The 25300-nt window shown below is 40.4% G+C and overlaps 1 protein-coding gene across 1 annotated transcript; it reads left to right on the forward strand.

The window, feature by feature from the left end:
- The first annotated feature begins 218 nt into the window (after positions 1 to 218).
- On the forward strand, positions 219 to 23745 carry LOC139446167 (perlucin-like). Its single transcript, XM_071227469.1, has 3 exons — positions 219 to 531; positions 13881 to 14060; positions 23519 to 23745. The coding sequence occupies exons 1-3, from the start codon at positions 219 to 221 to the stop codon at positions 23743 to 23745; spliced, it is 720 nt and encodes a 239-aa protein (XP_071083570.1).
- The last annotated feature ends 1555 nt before the right edge of the window (positions 23746 to 25300 follow it).

Consider the following 25300-nt stretch of genomic DNA (forward strand, 5'->3'; position numbering starts at 1 on the left):
TGATTGCACAAACATATGTTCATATTGTAAACATTTACCTAAAGTGCATTTAGTTTGAACAATTCATTAGTTGATGAGCACGAAAAACACTCTTGTCTCCTAAGATAATTAATAACCTTTTCAGTACATTCCCATCTTCATTTGCATTGAATCGATAAGTGAATCAGCGATTCATATGCCTTGAATAGGTCTTTAGATGACAGTGACTTCAGTCGTTGATGAGTGCGAAAAAGATGTTGGTAGCTCTGATAATCCTTCTAACGGGTACCTACACATCAGCCTTTATTGGAACTGGACGAGGAACTAAAAGCACAAAGATGGCAGACTTTATAGTAAATATCAATATCTTAAGTGAATTTTCAAACGTAATTAGTGGCGTCCGATGCGTTGATCACTGTCTCCAGAATGGGGCTTGTGTGTCTGTATTCTACAGACGGCAACATCGACGGTGTCAACTCCATGACGTGCTGTTCATGTCGCCGCAGGACGGAGAACAAGAGACGGGTACAGTGTACTACAGCGTCTCAACAGGTGAGGATATATTCATTATTTCATTGAGGTGTGTAGGCGAATGGTTTTAGAAGCAATAATGCAACATGTACTTCATTGAATGCAGAGCAACATTGATGGTATGAACTATGCTATGAGTGAGTGAGTGAGTGAGTTACTATTCAACGTCACATCGGCAATATTTCAGCCATATCGTGACGAGACAAAATTTGACCTTCATAAAATATATGTGAACTGTATACAATCCTGTAGATGAAGGACAACAAGAAGATTATCACAGACATATGTTTAATACTAGTAGATAACCATAAAATATGACTATTCATAACATTACAATAGATAAAATTGGGCTATAAAAGTTGGCTATATGCCTGGACCCCAGCAGGATTTACACCATCCCTTTAGTAGCTGGTGATTATTGACAGGGTTGAGCCGGAGATTTAAAACAAACAAATATTCTACGAATAAAACACTGGTAGACATAAAAATACTTTGATTTATGTTGGCTTACATACTCTTTCAGAGGGACAATAATTTTAATAATACTTCAACCCCCTTCAAGGATATTGCCACTAACTATCTCAGTTAAAATCATATAATACCAATTTATAAAATACTTTACTTTCTACATCAAAATTTATTAATTAATTCTATTTCCTTTATAAAAACGATAATTAAATGAGCATGTATTTGAAAAAAAGATCCTTTATGGATGCTGCTTTGAAATATTTCTCCCTTGTGATGGAAAAACCAATACAGTCAAGCAGGACATGCTTGACAGTGATATTTTCATCACAAGGGATACAAAATGGAGGATCCTCACCTTTCAATAAATATTCTTGTGTGTACCTGCTATGGCCAATACGACATCGTCGCATTATGACCTCTTCAAATCTGGACTGTCAACCCAAGTAGGTATAACCGATAGTTGGTTTAATTTAATGTAATTTATTGATACCCACCTGGGTGTCCCACTTCTTTTGCATTAGATCTCGGATGTAACATCTGATAGCTGGCTTATAATCATTGTATGGGATCAGAAGTGGTGTCACAGATTTGTTGAGTGCTGCTTTTGCAGCAGCATCGGCCATTGTGTCACCAATGATTCCAACATGGCTCGGTAACCAACAAAATACGATGTCGTATTGGCTAGTGGCAAGATCATTATGTAATTCAACGATTTGGAGTATAAGTGTATGCTTATATGACATATACTGAACAACAAAAGTTCCTGTGACATTGAATAAGATTTAATGCAAAGTTATGTTTTAAACCAAATCTGAAATAGTTCGGATGCAACAGATAAAAGACTCATGTAAGTGTTCAAATGGTTTAATTTGCCATACTGACTTCAGAAAATGCGTGATTTCATTAAAAAAACATCAATATGCCAAAATGTCAATTTACAAATCAATAGCGTGTGTATCCACCTCTGGTTCCGATGCAAGCAACACATCTTCGTCTCATGGAATGGACCAGGCGTCGCACAAAGTCCTGTGGGATATCTGTCCATATCTGCTGGAGCATGTTTTTGAAGTTCCTGGAGTGTCTGTAGAACACGTGGTTGACGTCGAAGGCCCCGATCCATCTCATCCCAAATGTGCTAGATTGGTGAGAGATCAGGGGAGCGAGCCGGCCAAGGGATGACATTCATGTTGTTTTGTTGAAGAGAAGGCTGAACAAGTCGAACAATATGAGGCTGGGCGTTGTCATGATGAAAGGTAATGGCTGGGCCATGACGACGCAAAAACGGTAGAACAACAGGGCAGATGATCTCGTCGTGGTAGCGCTGTCCATTAAGATTTCCCTCTACCACTATAAAAAGGGGCCTCTGTCCTGCTGGAATCCTAGCCCATATCATAACGCTGCCGCCCCCTTACCGATCTTCTTCCATGATCTTCTTCCACAATGATTGACGTAACGTTCATCTCAACGTCGGTACACTCGAATCCGTCTACCAGTGGGCAGTATGTGAGTCTCCAATCATGTAAGAGTGGGCAGTAGGTGAGTCTCCAATCATGTAAGAGTGGGCAGTATGTGAGTCTCCAATCATGTAAGAGTGGGCAGTATGTGAGTCTCCAATCACGTAAGAGTGGGCCGTTGATGAGTCTCCAATCATGTACCAGTGGGCAGTAGGTGAGTCTCCAATCATGTAAAAGTGGGCAGTATGTGAGTCTCCGATCATGTAAGAGTGGGCAGTTGATGAGTCTCCAATCATATAAGAGTGGGCAGTTGATGAGTCTCCAATCATGTAAGAGTGGGCAGTAGGTGTGTCTCCAATCATGTACTAGTGGGCAGTAGGTGAGTCTCCAATCATGTAAGAGTGGGCAGTAGGTGAGTCTCCAATCATGTAAGAGTGGGCAGTATTTGAGTCTCCAATCATGTAAGAGTGGGCACCGTGTGCGAAATACGCTACAGTCGGAAAACGTGCGTAAAATCTCCAACATAACTAACTAACCAAGAGTGGGCAGTTGGTGAGTCTCCACCAAGTGTAGTTTGTACAGATACGAGGAGAATTGAAGTATAATAGTTTCCCAGGTGTGTTGATCCAGATTGTGAGTAAATTTTGTTTCAGCCCCAAATAAGACTGATAACATATCTGTTTCATCTTGCATTTCAAGATCAACATATTTTTGAACGTCAAGTATGTCAATAAGAGAAGAACAAAACGCATTTCTTTGTGATATCAGCGCTTCACAATGTAAAATAACGTGGCTGTCATAGTCGAAAGCATGCATATTACAGAGCATGCACTCTTTCGAAAGTTTACTACATGATGAGACTTTCACACAGAGTTGTAAAGATATAACACTAATCTATAGATGTAAACACATTTGAAGAAACATGTGTATGTTTAAAGTTGATTTTGACGGCCCGGGCCAAGTCGGACCCAAAACAAGCAAAACACTTCTGATATTGACTATGTTGAGAATGTAGAGGGAAAAGGGCTTCACTTTGAGCCCCTTGTTTTCTTTAAGTACACCGATCTGAGACACTATAAAGTGGTATTTAGGTAGATATAATACTAATCGAAAGATCTGGATCCATTTGATGATACATCTGTGAGGTTTAAGTTGATTTTGACAGCCCGGGCCAAGTCGGACCCAACACAAGTAAAACACTTCTGATAGAGACTATGTTGAGAATGTAGAGGGAAAAGGGCTTCACTTTGAGCCCCTTGTTTTCTTTAAATACAGCGAATTGAGACACTATAAAGTAGTATATAGGTAGATATAATGCTAGTCTATAGATTTAAAGACATTTGATGATACATTTGTGTGTTTAAAGTGCATGGCCGTCTAGCGTAGACGCTGTCTGTACCACTGTAGACGTGCTTGACGGTGGGTACCTGTCAAAATGGGACGTCAGGCGGGCCTTCTGGCGACAATCCCTTCACGGTTTGTGAAGATATTTGTCGAAGGCGGTTTGTGAAGATATTTGTCGAAGGCCAGGGATGCTTCTTGCAGTCACTGTTGCTGGCTGAAATCGATTTCATAGGTGTGTTGTTCGAATCCAGTCGATTACTGGATACGCGTGGCCTGCCACTCCGAGGATGGTTTCTGACTGCATTTCTCTGTTGCCAACGTTGCCATAAACACCAAATGGTGTTTCTGTGGACGTTAAATTGTCTTGCAACATGACGTTGACTCCAGCCTGCTTCAAGCATACCAATGGCTACCAGACGCTCATTTTCGGACAGGCATGGCATTTCGTAAAGTTGAATAATTGCGTAATTTTGTCGTTTTTCTGAATAGTTGTTGTCAGCACGATGCTAAACAAAGTATATGGAATGTGCGTTAACGCACATGTTGTAATACCCATTCTTTGGTAGTGAAATGCATGGGGCTTGCATAAAAGTCAACTTTTGCATGGAATGGATGCTTTTCTGTAGCAGTTGCGTTTTTGTGACTTGATTCCATATATGTACTAAAATATTGAAAACCAAACTTTACTTGTTTGAAAAATACACTAAAATATTGGTGTCACAGGAACTTTTGTGGTTGAGTATACATTCCCAACCCTCTTCGCTGATTCAAATGCCAGAAGTTCGGACATGGTGTTAACACTTGCCCCGGTGTAGAAAGAGCAACTGGAGATAAACAAAATAAAATTCACCAGAAACATTAGTTTTGCAGATGCAAAAAAACTTGTCCAAACCACTGAACCAAAAGAATCCTACACTTCCATCACCAGAACACCTTCTGAATCAAACACACACTAAAGTAACCAATCCGCCAGTCACCACATCCTCAATAACTTGTCAAACCAATTTGACATGGGTAAAAACGGAACAGTCCACACAAACTGCAGATTCACTTCCAAACACATCTCCAATTCAGTCTGAGTCATCTTGCGATCACAATTCAACAAAGAAACAATCGTCACCTCAGTCAGCTTTACAACATATTTCTCATACAAATGTAAAACAAAGTGTTAAAAGCAAACTGAAACCTAGACCTGAACCTTCAAAGACCTATCAAAGTGACAGAGCCCCAAAGGGATCAGAAAATCCAATCAAGATATTCAATAAGTTTGCATCACTTGAAGACATGGATGTGTCTGACAATATCCATCCCAGGGCACATAGCTGTTCGCCCTCAAAGAAAGTGCAGGGTAGATCCCTAATTAATCCCCCGAAAAGATAGTTTATTCCCATAATAAGACAGTGGAATTGTAGAGGACTGAAGACTCACTTCAATGAATTATATCTGTTAGTCCAGGATTATAAACCATCAGCATTCTGCCTACAGGTAACGTATCTAAAACAGACTGATCATTTTAATTTACGTCAGTTTCAAGCATATCATTCCTTTTCTCCTCCTGGGGATAGGGCCACTGGAGGATCTTCAATTATTGTAAAGCATGATGTTATTCATAGTCCTGTTACACTAAGGATAAGTGTTGCCGTTGCAGTGCGACTTACCTTGAACGTTGCTTTTATTCTGTTCTCTTTGTATCTTTTGCCTTCGTCAGCTCTTCAGTTGTCTGACCTTCAAGATCTCTATGATCAACTCCCCAAGCCCTGTGTAATCATGGGTGATCTAAATGACCACAACCCATTCTGGGGTGGTACAAACACTAACAATAAAGGTAAAATGATTGAGAATTTTATCTACAATAATGACCTTTGTATATTTAATGATAATTCAAGCACTTACCTGCATCCTGCAACTGGAACCCACTCTTCTCCAGATATATCTATAACTGATTCCAACCTACTCAACGAGTTTGAATGGTCAGTCCACAATGACCTTTGTGTAAGTGACCATTTCCCAACTAGCATTAAAACAATAAATCCATCTGATATTCCACCATCAACGAGATGGAATTTTACAAAAGCTAACTAGTTTTTATTTCAGACATTATGCACAAATAAACTCAGACCTGAATGTTTAAGTGATGTTGATGATCCTGTGCAGGTTTTTTAAGACATTTTAAATGAGATTGCTGAAGAATGTATACCAAAGTCCTCTACAAATCCACATATACATAAACCATGGTTTAACACCAATTGTAAACAAGATAGGAAAGCTAGGAAAAAGGCAGAGAAGTATTTTCGCCATCACCCTACTGTCCATTACTTAAACAAATTTTAAATTTTAAATGCAAAAGCTCGTTGTACATTCAAACAAAATAAATGCCAAGCTTGGCGGAACTATGTTTCTAAAACAAACTCACATACACCATTGTCTAAGGTTTGGAATATGGTACAAAGAATAAAAGGTGAAGGTTCAACATCTAGTGTTCACTATCTTAAAGAATGTGACACTTTATTAACTGATAAATCTGATATAGCCAATAAATTGTTAATTTCATAAGCACATGTAATGTGTGAACTGAAATTATAATTTCATTAATAAAACGAAGTAGATGTGATAGCGGTGTCTAGCATCCTTCATCACATTAGTTTCCCATCTAGCAACTGTAGCTGCGGATACAGGTTTGTGGGGTTTCACATAACTGAGTAATAACTTATCTCTATCACCATCCTTCCTCCACAGGAATGTGCGGTCAAGGTAGTCTCTGATACACTGCACTACACAGAGCAGTCAAAAGAAAGACAACTTTGTCGCCCTTGTCAGATGTGAACTTTACGTTCATGGAAGTAAGTTCAGCTGATCGACTTGCTGATATAAGCATCAACAAGAGAGCTAGTTTCTCTGTCAGATGCTTATCTGATAATTTACCATTTTCAGGCATATTACCAATATTGTTCAGGACCACGCCTACATTCCAAGTTTGGTGGTATCGAGGACTTGGAGGTTTCTGTCATAAGTTTCTTGGTCAAAGGATGTTGACCAACTGGGTAGCCATGTATGTAAGGATTAAAGGCAGACAAAGCTGATCTGCTAGTGTTAACGGTTCTGTATTCAGATCCACTTTCATACATGTGGGTTAGATACTCTAGGAAATGTTCCAAAGAGGCTGAAAAGGGATTGATTTGCCGTTCATACAAACCAGCAAGACCACCTCTTCCAGGAGGAGTTTTAAGCTCCTTGCGTCCCTGGTCTCTGCTAGAGTGACAAAAGCTCGGCAGTTTTTTGCGAAATGCCTCCTGAAGTGACCAGGTTCCTGAAACCCTCCAGGCTGCTAATAGCAGTTTCCTGTTGGCTACCAGCAAGTGGGCCCACACTGGTAGAAGTATTGGACACTCCAATGACATCTCCAACAGGACAGGGTACCACGCCTGGCCCTGCGACACTGGAGTTATCAAGGTCAGTTCTGCCCCCTCCCTCCTTACTTTCCACAGACATCTCCCGATCATGGAGAATGGGACAAAGGCATAACCTCTCAACCCCTTCCATTCCAACTGAAATGCATCTATGTAAGTTGCCTGGGGATCTGGTCTCCAACTGACATACTTCTCCAGTTGATGTGAGAGGCGGGATGCAAAAGGGTTTATTAAGTGAGGGCCAAGTCTCTGATTGCACTGTTTGAACACCTTGCGATTTAAGAGCCAATCGCTCGAATCTTCAAAATGGCGACTCTCCCAGTCTGCAATGATGTTCTCCTTGCCGGTAGATACTGTGCTATCTTTCTCTGGAGACAAAAGTCCCATATTTCTTTGGCTATTGTGACTAGAACATGAGACTTTGTCCCCCCACTCCTGACGATTCACATAAGAGGCTGCTGTGCGGTTGTCTACCTGGACCAGAAGGGACATGCCTGACTGACTTTTGCAGAAACACTGAAGAGCGAGTAGAACTGCTTTCAGTTCGAGAACATTGATATGGAATTTGCTCTCCTCCAGACTCCACCGACCTCCAGTCCTGTCTTGATTGCAAACTGCCCTCCACCCCAGCTTGGAAGCATCTGTTTGTAATATCAAATCTGGGTGGATTGCTGAAATGGGTTTGCCGTTGAAGGTCGACAGATTGTCTACCAACCAGCGAATTTCTTGCACACATTTCCTGGAAAGTTTGACCCTGTGTTCGTAGCTCTGATGTTCCAATAGTTCCCGTGATGATTGCATTTGTAGGAACCGGCAGTGTAACTGGGCTGGAACAGTAACTCTCTTTGATGCTGAAAGCTTTCCCAACAAAGTGGCCAGTGTTTGAATCTTTACCACTGGTTTTTTTCAGTATCCTGTGACATCTTTGAAGGATGTCCGTCACTTTCTTCTCGGGAAGTGTTAGAGTGAGACAATGAGAATCTATCTCGAAACCCAGAAAGTTGAGTTTCCGACACAGAGCAAGAACAGATTTCTCTTTGATGATAATAAAACCTAGGTTCTTCAAAAGATACAAGAGACTCTCCAGGCAACAAACTAGACTCTCAGGCCTGCGGGCACAGAGAATCATATCGTCTAGGTATATGATCATCGGAATACCTGCTCTTCTTGCAATACTTACCACAGGACTCAGCAATTTGGTGAACGTCCGTGGAGCTGGTGCTAGGCTAAATGGAAGGCAGAGAAACTGAAACAATCGCCCCTTCCATTGAAAGCGGAGGAATTTCCTCTGGTGCCTGGCAATTGGGATGCTGAAGTATGCATCCTTTGGGTCCAGTTTGCACATATAATCGTTTTCCTGAATGACATCCTTCATTGGTGAAAGGCTTTTCATCTTGAAATGAATGTATGGAATGAAAGCATTCAGTTTTTTCACATTGAGTATTGGTCTCTGACCCCCGTCTTTTGGGGGAACTACGAACATGGGACTCAAAAACTGATATTGTGAATCCTCCAGATTCACACACGGAAGAATCTCTTTTATCGCCACTTTCATCATCATGTTCCCAATCTCCAGAACAACCTGGTTCACCTGAGAAGAAGTTAACGGTGGAGGTGGTTTTCTCTGGATAGGCTTTTGAATGAATTCGATTTAAAAGCCCTGAACGGTCTGAAGAATCCATGGGTCTAGAGTATTTTTTGCCCAATTGGTGTAGAAATGTGTTATTCTGCCCCTCAAAATATTTTCTGGGGAAGGAAACTTTTCTGATTTTAGATCTTCTATTTCTGGTAACATACTGTCTGGATGTTCTGGATTTTGAGCTTTCAGATTCATGTCTGATTTTGTCAAGATTTCCCCATAAATGGGACAAAGGACCCATGACATGTAACATTCTCTTTTGAATAAACTGCAAAGAGAAATCTGTTTTTTTTCTCATATGACCTGTCCAGTGCTTCAAAAAGATCATCTAAATACACATCCAGGCGAGCAGTCAAACATTGCTCATCAGGTATGGGGTGATCATCAAGAATAATCTCATTCAACACATTATCTTTTTTGAAGGTAGAGAACTGAGTATTGAGATGATTAGACAGATGGCTTGGCAAGGACCAAGAATCTGATTCTGCCTGTGTGATCGAAAATGGGACATATTAATCTACTGGTCCAGCTAAACCGGCTACAGTTGCATGACCATTTTCAGAGCGGGGTTTATCAACTTTATTGACACAAACGTTTGAAAATCGACCTCTTTTTGGTGAGGGTTCGATATAGTCGTCCGCATCCGGCCCTGAAAACGTGCCAGGCAGATGATAACTATCAACCACATCGCGCTCGTCACTATCAGACGAACTGTCAGTCGAACTGTCACTCGAACTTGACTCGCTAGAGCTAGACCAGTCTGAGATATCATGATCAATCCTGTGGTTAATTCACCTTTTTCTAGGAATTCTATAACCTTTAGGTAAGTGATCTTTCTTGCCTGCGTTACTGACCCCCTGGGAAGTACCCCAGTTAGTAGATCTAACCATCAGACCCACGTTGTCGTCATCGTGGCTCGTACTGGCCAGATTTAATGACACTTGACTGACTGCTCCACTTTCGGGAGGTTTGTCATGATCCCCTGAACCTTTTGAAGGTTGTTTGGGGATATTAGTTTGTTTACTACTCATATTTTCCTCGTATACTCACAAAATATCTCCAGCGAGATACGTACGTGTGATTAGCATGAGACCATGATGAAGAAGGGCTTATGGGTAATCAGGTTTTGCTCTCGTTTCACGAGGTCGTAACCTTTGAACTTGGCCTATTTTTAGCATGAGCAGATGAAGACACCGCTATCACATCTAAGGAGTTTTATGTGGTGAAATTAGGAGAAACGTTAGCTAAACATTCTTCATCAGCAAATTATGTACAAAAATTTCAGAAATTTAAAGACCAACAAGAAAGAAAGAAAATTAATTTTAACTCTGAAAATGGTGAAGATTATAATGACGTTTTTTCCATACATGAGCTAAATACTGCCTTAGGACAAGCTCATGACACTGCTACAGGTGCTGATAATATCCACTATCAGTTTCTAAAACATTTACCCAACTCCTGTATAGAAACACTATCAAATATATTTGATAATATATAGACAACTGGTAATTTCCCTTCGTCATGGCGGAATACTGTTATCATTCTAATACCAAAACCTGTCCGGGATCACACTGATCCTTCAAATTATAGGCCAATATCGCTAACTAGCTTTGTTTGTAAGACCATGGAAAGAATGGTCAATAATAGATTGATATGGTACTTAGAAACAAATAATCTTATAACAAATATTCAATGCGGTTTTAGGAAAAATAGTACTATTGACCATTTGGTTAGATTATAATCATTTGTTAAAAATGCTATCATCAATAAACAACACACCGTATCTATATTTTCTGATTTAGAAAAAGCGTATGATACGACCTGGAAACCTGGAATTTTAAAGGATCTTCATGAGATGGGGTTGAGAGGTCGTTTGCCTAATTTTATATCACAGTTTTTAACAGATAGGCATTTCCAGGTACGTGACGGATCCACCTTGTCTGAATTCGATCAAGATCCAGGTGTGCCCCAAGTTAGCATATTATCAGTCACGTTGTTTAATATAAAGATTAATAGTTTAGCTAAGGTTTTGAATTACTGTTGATGGTTCGTTATTTGTTGACGATTTTAATGTATCATGTCGAGGTAAAAATATGCACACAATTGAAAGACAGTTGCAACTTTGTCTGAATAAAGTCAGTGTTTAGGCAGAACGGCTTTAAACTAATTGTATCCATTTCCAATCTCATTAAAATCAGATCTTAGTTGTCACTACCGCTAAACAAAGATCTGAGAACATCCCAGTACGGGTCAGGTCAGACCGACCTTGCACGAACTTTGACTGACCAATGGCATGACTAATCAGAAGGCAGCTTTCTCGGGCTTTACGGCACTAATTTCAAATTGGCGACTACACTTTGAAACATATTTTGACAAATTCTTGATTACAAATTTGAAACCTGAACAAAAGAACATTCTTGAATGGCTAATAGATAGTCTAGATTGTATGGATTCAGTCATTAAAACCGTAGCTATCGCTCGGAATACCCTGTGTTAAAGTTTTCGAGGTTGCAAGATTAGAAATCACATTCTGACTGTCACTTTCATAATCTGGTAAGCGACGCTCTGATTGGTCGGATGAAAGGGCGTTCTGACGTGTCCCCTAATGGGATGTCTTCAGATCTTTGTTTAGCGGTAGCGAGAACTTAGGTCTGATTTTAATCAGATTGATCCATTTCTGTCGAAAATATCAACCACATAGCGAACCAGAATTACATCTAGCTGGAACTCCAATTAATGTCGTAAAAGAATTAACTAAATTATCTTCAAATAAGTCTAATCCAGCTTACAACAGCGTTTTTTATCCTCTTTATGAAGATCTTTTCAATAAAAAGTCATCCCTTATTCCACCACTAGGAATAAGAATTAAACCTTTCATTTCTGCTGCAAAAAATGAACTTGAAAATATATCTTCTTTCCGCCTGCTTTCTTCTCCTCCTTGACAATTGGTTAAGCCACAGGTGGAACTTACATAATCTAAACTAAAGAAATCTGACACTAATCAACTACAATATCAACAAGAATACAATCAGTTAAGAAGTGAATTAACACTTACAAATCAATATTTACAGATGGATCCAAGGATGGAGGTGGTGTTGCCAGCGCCACCATCACTGGATCCAGAACTATATCAACTAGATTACCAAATGACTCTTCAATTTTAAGCAGAATCAATGGCCATATCAACTGCTCTAAACTATATCAATAGCCAGTTTAAACATAAGGAATTTATTATTTTTTCAGACTCGTTGTCCTGTCCTCAAGCAATAAAAAATATGTCGTGTCAGCATCCAATTTTACTTGAAATAATCGAATTACACAATAATCTTGCAACTGGCCAATACGACATCGTCTTTTGTTCGTTAGCCAGCATTGTTGAGATCGTTGGTAACACTTTGGCTGATGCTGCTGCTAAGGCAGCACTAAACAAATCTTCTTATACCATACAGTGATTATAAACCTGTTATTGGATGTAACATCATGCTGAAGAAGTGGGACACCCAAGTGGGTATAAATAAATTACATGCAATGAAAGCAAATATTGGTTATACCTGCTTTAGTTGTCAGTCCAGATTTGAAGAGGTCGTATTAAGACGATGTCGTATTGGCCATTCTCGATATACTCACTAATATTTGTTAAAAGGTGACAAGCATGTCCTGCTTGACTGTATTGACTTGTTTTTAGCACAAGGGATTACAATTTCAAAGTTTCATCGCTCAAGGATCTTATGTTTCCACCACAATTTTAATCATAGCATATTTGTTCATTTAACTTTGGCTACATTTGTCATTTATCCCCAACAGCGGAAGGGATGGTGTAAATCCGGCTGGGATCCATGCAGGTAGCGAAAGTACTGTAAGTCCCCATGGACCCTAGCATGATTATCTACCTTGAGCTGCTGGCGATCTATAGCCCTTTTTGATATTGTACCGTTACTTATAGTGATATCTTTTTATAGTTGTATGCTAGTTATAAATATTAATCAGTGATATTCAAGTTATTTTACTGTCCATCGATGACAGGTTTTTATTTTGTTTAAATATATGTATTAAAAATGTATTATTTCTCGTCACGATATGGCTGAAATATTGTCGATGAGACGTAAAGCATTAACTCACTCACTCACTCACTTTGAGAGACTTTAGAAGCTTATGCAGATCAAAGGTGTACAAGTTAGTGTTAGTTTTATGAATTCTGTCATTTTGTTTTTTGGTGAAACGATTTACAGCAGTAACACCTTGGTCATTAAGTTCAGCCAAAATCTCTTCTTCGCTCATGGCAGCGAGACAACGAGCATAATCCCTTATGATACCCTCACAGGAGTTGAGTGTCCTGTGCAGAGACAACAACATTAATGTTAACAAATTGCTGTCTGTGTGCACATTCAACCAGGAGTGAACTGCTACATATACGAAGGCACCTTCAATGCCCTTGGAGATAGCAAATGGGTTTAATTTTAATGGATTGCCATCAGCAGATGCAATGACTATAAACCGAGGCCAAGAAACAGTATTTGGAGCGGCAGCTTCATCGTCAGACGAAATGCAGTCAGTGTGTCTGCGTTTGTTATTCTTTGATGAACCAGATTGTGTTTGTAGATATTAGGTGTAATAATAAAATTCAACACCCCCACCCGCCATCGAGTGTCAACAAGGACGATGTTGCAGCGGAAGCCAGCCTGCAACATCAGGGCTACAAAGGTGTCATACTCAAGAAAATACAGACATGAAAGCCATGATATCTTAAAGAAGTGCAAGGCTGGTTCGACCCATGACACAGTTCCTAAGTTCTATCTTAATAGGGATCCATCGCCTCATCAATCAGTCTGAAATGTTCGTGCCCAGTCAATGCGGTAACGTTGTGTTCACTGTGGGCTGCACTTAATAAATGGCAGACAGTGCTATCATACTATTATATTTGTACTTATCATCAATACAGTTGAGATACATATGTGTTTCCTAAAATGTTTTTGACATTCTGTAACCAGTCACGATGGTATCATATTTCCGGGATTTGCTTTCTTACATAAGGATGATCAGTGCCCTTGTCTGTCTCAGGTGATTGTCCATCTGGCTACGTCCACAACCGCCTCCTCATCCTCTGTTACCAGCTTCATCCTGAGACGATCTTGTATGACGATGGTCTAGCTGACTGTACGTCCAGAGGAGAACACCTTGTTGTCATTGACAGTGAGAACAAGCAGAACCACTTAGTCAAGCAGATCACCTCGTCATCAGGTTTGTATATTTCACTCTTACTGTTGTATGCACGTTTACACAAAGTCTTCTATCAGACTGATATATACACACTTCTAAAAAAGAAACGCATAGGTGTTTTGAGAATTCCAATTGGACTTTTTCCCCAGCAATTGTCATAAAGACAATTCGTATGTTTGATTCCCGTTAATCATGTCATGTTTGTTGTGCCCTACGCACAAACACATCTCAAAATGTTTTTGGTAAACGTTTATCAGCAAAAATGCAAAGGATGCACGGAAATTGCTTTCAGAAAACTTTTCAGCACAATGCACATGCAAAGTGTTGGAAACAAGAGTAGAGACAGTGACTATAAAAGACCGTACCAAATTCATCAGTTCATTACGAATTTTCTGACGTGAACGGAAATCGAAAAATGCCAAAATTATCTGCAGCTGACCGAAATATCGCCATTGGACGTTTGGAAGCAGGGGAGTCCCAGTCTGCAATTGCAAGACACTGCAACATTCACCAAAGCACCATATCTCGACTTTCCCGCACTAATTCGACTCAAGATCATCCCAGAAGAGGAAGACCAAGAGTGACCACCCCTGCTCAGGATCGGTACATCCAGTTGCATCACCTTCGGAATCTATTTGCTACAGCAAGGGATACTGCAGGACAAGTGCCTGGTATGAGAAGAATTTCCGACCAAACCATAAGAAATCGTCTGAAGGAAGTGGAAATTCGAGCGAGACGACCAAAAGTTGGACCTGTCTTGCGACGTCTACACCATCAACGATGTGTCCGGAGGTGCAACAGAGTACAGGCATGGGGCTCTGGCAATGCGTTTGGTTCAGCGATGAGTCACGTTTTCTTCTTCAACGACGGGATGGAAGACAACGTGTAAACCAACGTCGACATGAACGTTTTGCACCGAACTGCGTTCGACAGGTGGACCGATGTGGTGGAGAGAGTGTCATGGTGTGGGGAGCCATATCCTACACGGGTAGATCACAGTTAATTGTTGTCAAGGTCAATTTTACAGCAGACCAATACATAGACCAAATTCTGCGTCCTCACCTCCTCCCAACTTTGGACCGCCAGAGGGAGTTGTTCCAACATGACAACGCTCGGCCCCACACAGCACGTGCAACAGTTAATTTCCTTGTTAATGAGATTGTCATTGTCCTTCCATGGCCGTCCAAATCGCCTGATCTCAACCTGATTGAACACTTGTGGGACGAACTTGATCGACGCGTCCGTCAACGTCACCAGCGTCACCACACACTGGCACAACGAGCCAACGCCTTACAGGAGGAATGGCGAAGAATTCCCCACGAAAACATCCGACGACTTGTGCAATCTGTGCCAAGGAGGTGTCGAGCAGTGACGGCTGCAAGAGGTGGTGTGACCAGGTACTGACCATGACGCCCACTTGTGGCTACACATGTGCAATGACTGAACTGAATTAATGCTGACAATGCTTTTGTCGATCACCGTGTCTAATTTCATTTGATTGTGTTCACGCTTATTCTGTGTAGATACTTTTACATCCGCTTAATAAATATCCTTATTTTTTAACTATGCATTTCTGTTTTTTCAAGAGTGTATTTCGTGCTAGCTTTAAACATTAGATTTCAAAACATTCAGTGATGATTTTTGTTTTTAATAAAAGCGACAGAAATCTATCTATACTCACACGCAAAAGAAACGCAAGTCGATTACGCAGTATACATGTTATTTATTTTCAACAGTAAAGACAAGAAATACTAATAGGGCAAGATTGACAAAAATTTGACTGAAGACAGTTTAATGGATTAAAAGGCAGATGACATAATTGTTTTTTTCAAATGTTAAGGGCTTACACAGTTTCGGGTCAATACCCCAAATGTCAGTCAATACCTGGTGTAACCACCATTAGCATTGATCACTGCCACACATCTCCTGAACATTGAGTGGATCAGACGATTTGTGAAGGCCCTAGGGATCCTCCTGCACACATCCAGAGCAGCTGTGCGTAGTTCATCAGCAGTTCATCTGACTTGGCGCACATTGTGCAGACGCCTTTGAACCTCATCCCACAAGTGTTCAATGGGGTTCGGATCAGGGCTGAGCTCTGTGCACGGTAGAACACGCATGTTGTGTTGTTGCAGAAAGGCCATGGTAGCTCTGGCAACATGGGGACGAGCGTTGTCCTGCTTGAAAAGGTGTTGTTGATGTTGTGCAAAAAATGGAACAACGTGGGAATCACTTGGGTCGATATACCGCTGAGCAGTGACGCCGTGTCCCCGATCTTGACAAACATTCAGAAAGCACATGGGTCCAAGTCTCGCATTAAGTCCAATCCCTGCCCATATCATGAAGCTAGGTCCACCCCATAGATCCCTTGCCACAACGTTTCTGTCAGCGAAACGATCACCTCGACGCCGCCAAATTCTGACTCTTCCGTCTGCATGGGAGACACAAAAGTGACTTTCATCGGAGAAGATTACACGCCTTCACTCACGAAGACGCCAATTGTGATGACCCTGTGCCCACTGAAATCGTGCTTGTCGATGCCGTTGCTGGAGAACAGGACGACGTGCTGGTCAGCGACATCTGAGGTTGTTAGAACGGAGACGTCGGATCACAGTGTCCCGGCTAATGTGTCGATTATGTTTCCCTATGCTCTGTCGAGCACTTTCACTTGCAGTCAGGAACGGATGTCGCTGGTGTTGACGGGTAATCTGCCGATCTTGACGAAGTGTTGTGACCCTATGACGACCGCTCCGATGAAGGTCATCTGTGGTCTGTGTAGCATTGTACCGATGCAGGAGACGGTAAATAGTGGTTATGTTAACGTTTAAATGACGGGCAACATCTTGGACAGACTCTCCAGCTTCCAAACGTCCGATAACCTGGTTTATCTGAATTTGATTTAGACATGGCATTGTTGACCAAGCAGTGGTAGGTCTAAGAATCGGCCACTGTTATATACCCACTACAGTTCGTGACAGTTCGTGCATTTTCGATTTCGCGAGAAATGGGTGCATGATACCCACATATTCATTGAAATGGTGCGTTTTGGCGATTCGTTTTTTATGTGCGTTTTTACTCGGGGCTTGCAAAATGCAACCAAAAATATTGATAACACCATCAGGCTTCACTACATGCTAAAACTCGTATCAATTTATGGTTCCGTGTTTGGTTACCTATTTGCTTAAAACCACTTGCGTTTCTTTTGCGTGTGAGTATATAATCATTAGAAATACATGCTGTCTACTGTACAATTCTGATTTTTTCATAAGCATGTGTGGGCACGGGTAGCTTAGTCGTCTGATGCGCATCTTCCAGAGGCAAAAGAGTTTTACTGTTAACACACCACTTCGACCCTAATTTCACCTAGACGGGCGGTAGAATGGGCCCGGTTCTATCAACTGGCTGGTAACGCCATGCCCTGTGCATTGAAAAGTGTCACCTCAGAGATATATATCAAACCATTTTTTTATGAAATATGATAATATACTTATGTAAATATTGCCTAGAGTCCTATGCCAGAAGGCGGTGGCTCATGAGCAAATCTGGTGATGACAACCTCCGAATTCTACATGTCTCCAATGTTCTGTCATGTGCCGAACCAACTGGACATTTCTTTTGGTAGACAAATGTAGCTATTCGTGTTGTATTTGCTGGAGTATACCACCACTGTAGCCCTGGTGTTGCAGCCTGGCTTCCACTGTAGCACCGTCCTTGTGGACACTCGATGGCGGGAGGGGAGCAGGGATGCTGAAACATATTATCTCACCATGTCTTTAAATCTACACTCTGGTTCATCAAAAGCATACAAACGTCGACATGCAGATTCTCTTTCATCTGATGAAGATGTGCCTTCACAAGTGGCTGATTCTTGGCCAAGGTTCAATGTCATCGCATCCGCTGATGACAATCCTTACAAACTTAATCCATTTGTTATTTCTAAGGGAGTTCAAAGCATCTGTGGGGAAGTAAAGAACGTTACCCGTCTTCGTTCTGGTTCAATCCTTGTTGAGTGTGATCGGAAGCAATAATCTGTTAATCTGCTGAGTATCCAGCAATTTGTTAACACAAAGGTTGTTGTTTCTACACACAAATCACTTAATTCCAGCATTGGTATTGTACGAGATCGTGTTAGCTGTCTCGCAGACATGACAGAGGATGAAATAGGTCATGAATTGTCAAACCAGTTAAACGCTTTACCAGATAAACACAGGATGGAAGTATTGTCAACACTCAAACGTACCTTTTTACTTTTTCCCTCTCTGCTATCCCCCAAAACATTAAGGCTGGATATTTTAACATCGGAGTGGAGGTGTATGTCTCCAATCCACTCCTGTGTTACAAATGCCAAAAGTTCGGCCACGGAGCCAAATTTTGCACTGCCATGACAAGATGCTTTCGTTGCAATGGAACTCATAAAAGTTCAGAGGATTGCACAAATGACATCAAATGTGCCAACTGCGAAGGGCAGCACATGTCCTCATCAAAATCCTGTCCTGTCTTTGATCGTGAATCAAAAATAATATAAATCAAATGTACCAACAATATTTCATAGAAGCCAAAAAATTATTTCTACGATCCCAAATACCTTTCACCAAAACATTTCAGCTGCCGTGTCTGCTCCAACTCCAGTTGTAAAAGTATCCGCATCCTGCACTCAAACTGTTATCTCATAGGTTAAGGATGCTCAGATTACACTAGACGATTCCACCCAGATGTCTCAAAGTAGCCCCTTGCTAGCAACATCTGCTTCTCAAACAAAGAATCCTTCATCTGAACCTACAGCAACACAACAAACCAACCAACCAACCTATTCATCTCTTGATCTATCACTTACCAACTCTGAGCTTCTAAATGAATTCGAATGGTCAGTCCACGACGACCTTTGTTGAAGTGATAATTTTCCGAATATTCTTCCGACTATTCTTCAAACAATAACTCCATCTGATGTTCCACCATCATCAAGATGAAATTTCACTGAAGCTAACTGGCCTTTATTCAAGTTACTCTGTACGAGCAAATTACATCCTGATCGTTTCGTTGATGTTCCTGATTCAATAAAAGTGTTCTCTGATGAACTTTATAATATAGATGATGAATGCATTCCCAAGTCCTCTGTAAATCCACACATCCGTAAATCATGGTTTAATGATACTTGCAAACAAACTAGGAAGGCACGGGGAAAAGCTGAACATATTTTCCGTCGCCATCCTATGGTACATAATTTAAATAAATTCAAAACTGCAAATGCTTAAACACGGCATACGTTTAAGCAAAATAAACGCAAGTCTTGGCAAGCTTACGTGTCAAAAATAAATTCACGTACGCCAATGTCCAAGGTATGGAACCTGATTAAAAAAATCGAAGGTAAGGGATCTAAATCTGGTATTCACCATCTTAAGAATTGGAATGAGTTGTTAACCGATAAATCTGATATTGCAAATAAACTGGGTGAAACTTTGGCCAAACAGTCTTCCTTTTCCAGTTATGTGCCTCAATTTCAAAAATACCAAAAACAGCAGGAAAAGAAACCTATTAATTTTAATTCAGATAATGGGGAAGATTACAATGAAATATTTTCTATTCATGAACTACACACTGCACTAGGACAGGCTCACGATACTTCTACTTGAGCTGATAACATACATTATCAACTCCTGAAGCACTTATCAGAATCATGTTTGCAATCACTGTTAAATATTTTTGATGAAATTTGGACGTCAGGGCGATTTCCACCGTCTTGGCCTGATGCCATTGTTGTTCCAAAACCTAAACCAGAACGTGATTACACAGATCCATCGAATTATCGACCGATCTCACTGACAAGCTGCGTTTGCAAAACCATGGAACCATGATAAATAATCGACTTATTTGGTACTTAGAAACCAATAATCTCATTAAAAATATACCATGTGGTTTCCGTAAGAACAGAAGTACTATCGATCATCTAGTGCGTTTAGAATCATTAGTAAAACATGCCATAATAAACAAACAACATGCCGTGTCTATCTTTTTAGATCTAGAAAAAGCATATGACACTACATGGAAACATGGTATTTCAAAAGATTTACATAACTTTGGACTGCGAGGTCGTTTGCCTCAGTTTAGATCCAACTTTTTAACAACAGACAGACAATTTCAAGTCCGCGTGGGTTCTACCCTGTCTAATCATTATAATCAGGATCAGGGTGTCCCACAAGGTAGTATCTTGTCTGTCACATTATTCAGCATTAAAATTAATAGCTTATCGAAAGTTTTGAATGATTCAATTGATGGATCACTTTTTGTGGATGATTTTAATATTTCCTGTCGTGGCAAAACCATGCATACAATCGAAAGGCAACTGCAGCTATGTTTAAATAAAATCCAGAAATGGTCTTTGGAAAACGGATTTAAATACTAAAAATCTAAAACAAACTGCATTCCTTTTTGTAGAAAATGTAAACCGCATAAAAATCCAGAACTAATTTTAGATAACACTCGTATTAAAGTTGTAAAAGAAGCCAAGTTCCTGTGTATAATTTTCGATCACCATTTGACTTTTCTGCCTCAAATTAAATATTTTAAGAATAAGTGTCTGAAGGCCCTGTACTTACTAAAAGTTGTCTCAAATTCTAAGTGGGGAGGAGATCAGAAAACCCTCCTTCAACTATACAGAGCACTTATCCGCTCCAAATTAGATTATCGCTCCATCATTTATGGTGGAGCTTGTAAAAGCAATTTAAAAATTCTAGGCCCCTTTTCACCATCAAGGCCTGAGGCTTTGCCTTGGAAACTTCAGAACTTCGCGGGGGCACGGGTGGCCCAGTCGTCTAAGCCGCCGCGATTCGCTGTGCAGAGTTGCGTCCCTTGGGCACGCCAGAAACCTATGATTGTGGGTTCGAATCCCGGTTCGCCCCGATTATGTTTCTAGGTTTGTCATCACCATACCCGTGCTCGTGGGTTTCACCGAAGTGGTAAACGGGCCTTCCTCCCACATTAAGCTGACACGCCACGATATAACTGGAATACTCACTCACTCACTCACTCACTCACTTCAGAACTTCGCCGATACAAAGTCTGTATGTGGAGGCTGATGAACCGTCCCTTCGACAACGTCGCATTATATTATCTTTGCAATATCTAAATTACGTTCTTCGAAATCCAATCCAGCTTATGACTGTGTTTTTAATCCTCTATACGAAAATCTCTACCAAACAAAATCATCTCAGCTTTTCCCTTCTCCACCATGGCAGTTTTTAAAGCCAGAGTCGGACCTTACATTAACTAAACTAAAGAAATCTGACACAAATCAACTTATTTATCAACAACAATATCATGAATAACGAAGCACATATGATACTTTCAAATCTATATTTACAGATGGATCCAAGATGGGGACGTTGTTGCCAGCGCCACTGTCATTGGATCAAGGACTAATTTATCCCGATTACCAAATAACTGTTCTATTTTTACAGCAGAAGCAAATGCTATTTTGACAGCACTCAAATACATCAACAGCCAATCTAAACATAAACAGTTCATAATTTTTTCAGATTCTCTTTCTTGCCACCAGGCTATTAAAAACATGTCTGCCACACATCCACTTTTAATAGAAATTATTGAATTGTTTAATGATCTTGCTACAGGCCAATACGACATCGTTTTCGGTTGGTTACCCAGCCATGTTGGAATCACTGGGAACACAATGGCTGATTCTGCTGCAAAAGCAGCACTCAACAAATCTGTGACGCCACTTCGTATCCCATAGACCGATATAAAACCTCTCATCAGATGTTACATCCGAGATCTGATGCAAAAGAAGTGTGACACCCAAGTAGGTATCAATAAATTACATGAAATTAAACCAACTATTGGCTACACCTACTTGGGTTGTCGGTCCAGATTTGATGAGGTCATTATACAACGATGTCGTATTGGCCATAGCAGGTACACACTTGAATGTTTATTGAAAAGTGATGATCCTCCATTTTGTATCCATTGTGATGAGAGCTCGAGTATCACAGTCAAACATGTCCTGCTTGACAGTATTGATTTTGCCATCACAGGGGATAAATATTTCAAAGCATCATCCATAAAGGATCTTTTTAATAGTATTGATTCTCGTTAAATTGGGTTTTTTTTTTAAAGGAAATAGATTTGATTGAGAAGTTTTGATGATACGTGTGATAAACTTTGAATGTTTTAAAATTGGTAGATTAAATTAGCAACTGAGATTGATTGTTGCGGTATCCTTGAAGAGGGTTAAACACTGTAAAGTTAAGCCCACCACGATTTTAACAGTAGTATATTCGTTAGTTTTAATTGACGGCTAAACATACATATAATCGCCAGCGACTGAAGGTATGATGTAAATCCTGCTGGGGTCCATGCAGGTAGCAAAGGTACTATAAGTCCCCATGGTCTCTAGTATGGTGATCTACATTCAATAGCTGGTGAACTATAGCCCGTTTTTACAATGTATTGTTCTGTTTGATAAAAGCTTTTTAGGATCAAATGCTAGTTTTAAAAATAGATATCTGTGGTAAGTCTAGTAATTTTACTGTCCTTTGATGACAGGTTTTAATGTAGTCTAAATGGATTTTTTTAGTAAAATTGCTGTCACGATATGGAAGAAATATGGCCGATGTGACTATAAATACTCACTCACTCACTCTTCTAAAGTATGGCTACCCTACATGAAAGGCTTCCCTACATGTAAGCACTGTTTGATCAAGGAAGTTGGGACAAGTGACATATCAAACACTATACAATTATAAAATTTTCACGAGGTTAACACCTGTTTTTTTAAGGACCCGAGAAAAAAACTATATTGACAGAGGACTCCATGGCCTGGGTTTTTGTCGCTTTTTTTGTATTGACACCAGTGAGTGAGTGAGTGAGTGAGTGAGTGAGTTAGTTAAAATTGTACATCGCATCGGCAATATTGCAGCCATATTGCGATGAATTGACACCCGTGAAGGTTCGTGGTAGAATAGGTCTTCAGCAACCCATGCTTGCCGTAAAAGGCGACTCTGCTTGTCGTAAAAGGCGACTAACGGGATTGGGTGGTCAGGCTCGCTGACTTGGTTGATGTATGTAATCGAATTCATTTGCGTGGATCGATGCTCATGATTTTAATCACTGGATTGTCTGGTCCAGACTCGATTATTTACAGACTGCCGTGATATAGCTTGAATATTGCTGAGTGCAGCATTAATCAACATACCAACAAACAAACTTTTATTGTATTGTAAACAACCAGGATAGGATAAATACATCAATGCAAATGTAAGGTTGCAGAATAAACATTGGTATGACAAACAAAACATCCCAAGCAGTAGTGTTGTAGCATGCAAAATGTATCAAAACATAAAAGGATGTGCGATTGATATGCCGAGACAATCAAACATATATTCATTTCAACAATACACAAATAGTTGATGCTGTATTAATTGTGTTTCTGTCAAGCATTAAATATACTGATACACTCTTATTTGCAGACACTAAGCCTTGCAATTACTACATCGATGGGTCGGACGCAGCAAATGAAGGGCACTGGGTATTTCATGATGGCCGCAATATGACGTTCTTTCCCTGGGCTCCGGGCTATCCCCTTGGCGACAGTAGGAGGGACTACATGTTGGCTCACAGGAATGGAAACTTCCTATGGCGCAATGCGATTAATGTAAACTATAAGCATTGTTACATTTGTGGAAGGGATGTGTGACATGCTGACTACTCTACACCCTTGGCGGCAGTAGGAGGGACTACATGTTGGCTCACAGGAATGGAAACTTCCTATGGCGCAATGCGATTAATGTAAACTATAAGCATTGTTACATTTGTGGAAGGGATGTGTGACATGCTGACTACTCTACACCCTTGGCGGCAGTAGGAGGGACTACATGTTGGCTCACAGGAATGGAAACGTCCTATGGCGCATTGCGATTAATGTAAACTATAAGCATTGTTACATTTGTGGAAGGGATGTGTGACATGCTGAATACTCTATATCAGCAGCGTTGAAGTAGCAGACATTATCACGCCTCTCAAAATGTGATTATGTAAGGAATACATCCTGGATCTGTAATGTGATGAGTGATTGTTGGTTGGTTCGTGTGTTTAACGCCGCACCCAGCAATATTCCAGCTATATGATGGCGGTCTGTAAATAATCGAGTCTGGACCAAACAATCCAGTTATTGATATCATGAGCATCGATCCACTCATTTGGGATCGATGACATGCATCAACCAAGTCAGCGAGCCTGGCCACCCGATCCCGTTAATCGCCTCTCACGACAAGCATAGTCGACTTTAACGGCAAGTATGGGTTGCTGAAGACCTATTCTACCCCGGACCTTCACGGGTCAGGTAATAGATAACTCATCAGATGTTTTTTTATATCAATGTGTCGATCAAATAGTGATGATACCCGGTGTACTTTAAAAGTTGAGCGTTTCCTGCCCAAAACAGTGTCATCCGCCCCAAACACATGCAAGATCCGAGTGAAATTCACTTTGAACAATTTGAAAGCCAGGTTAATGTTTCTCACAAAATTATTTGTGCGCACATCCACACAAGACTATATCGACATGCTTTTTTTGTAATTTGACTGAAACTTTAGCGACCTGGTGACGATCATTATATTTACATGTATAAAATCTTTATGAACTAAACACTTCTATGTTTCGTTTCCGTGTGGTCCTAAATTAAGAACACCAAGAACAATTAAATGTTTTTTGTCTTGTAAAAAAATGTAAATTTATCTAGAGTTTTTAAAAGTTATACGGCCAGTGAATAAGAAGACCTAGCTTTATGCCGTCACAATTAAAAAAGTGACGTCACGTCACACAGATGACACGTTGAACTTACACACGCCCAGATTACTCACAGCCAAAGAGTTCGTTATGCTGACGGTAAGATTAACGTAACATTAACTTAAAGGAGCTTGTGACAACTTTTTATTCCTGTTAATCCTTATCCTTACTGTACATCCGGCTTCAGTACCTGTGTGCTATTTGTTATTTCTGTTCATTTAACTTCAGCGAGTCATCTGTATGCCACTTGTTATCTATTATCTGATGGAAATGTTAATCTGCTTACTACATATTCTGCAGATATAACTCTCCTTACTTGGTTGCCGTCACCTATCAGCTTGATAATGGTGTGAAAATCTACATAGAAACATCGCTATATGCAATAAACCAGAAGTTATCCAGAAAGTTGTACGTTTTCCAATAATTGTTCATGACATCACAAACGATTGCATGTGGGACGTTCC

Source organism: Haliotis cracherodii, unplaced genomic scaffold (genome assembly GCF_022045235.1).
Source record: "Haliotis cracherodii isolate W230 unplaced genomic scaffold, xgHalCrac1.p SCAF_6, whole genome shotgun sequence".
In the NCBI taxonomy this organism is placed as follows: domain Eukaryota; kingdom Metazoa; phylum Mollusca; class Gastropoda; order Lepetellida; family Haliotidae; genus Haliotis; species Haliotis cracherodii.

Bases quoted from the DNA above. Each gene is read 5' to 3' on its own strand.
- LOC139446167 (XM_071227469.1), top strand. From the start codon at position 219: ATGAGTGCGAAAAAGATGTTGGTAGCTCTGATAATCCTTCTAACGGGT. The intron at 532-13,880 runs GTGAGGATATAT...TGTCTGTCTCAG, and splicing joins GTACTACAGCGTCTCAACAG to GTGATTGTCCATCTGGCTAC. The intron at 14,061-23,518 runs GTTTGTATATTT...TCTTATTTGCAG, and splicing joins GCAGATCACCTCGTCATCAG to ACACTAAGCCTTGCAATTAC.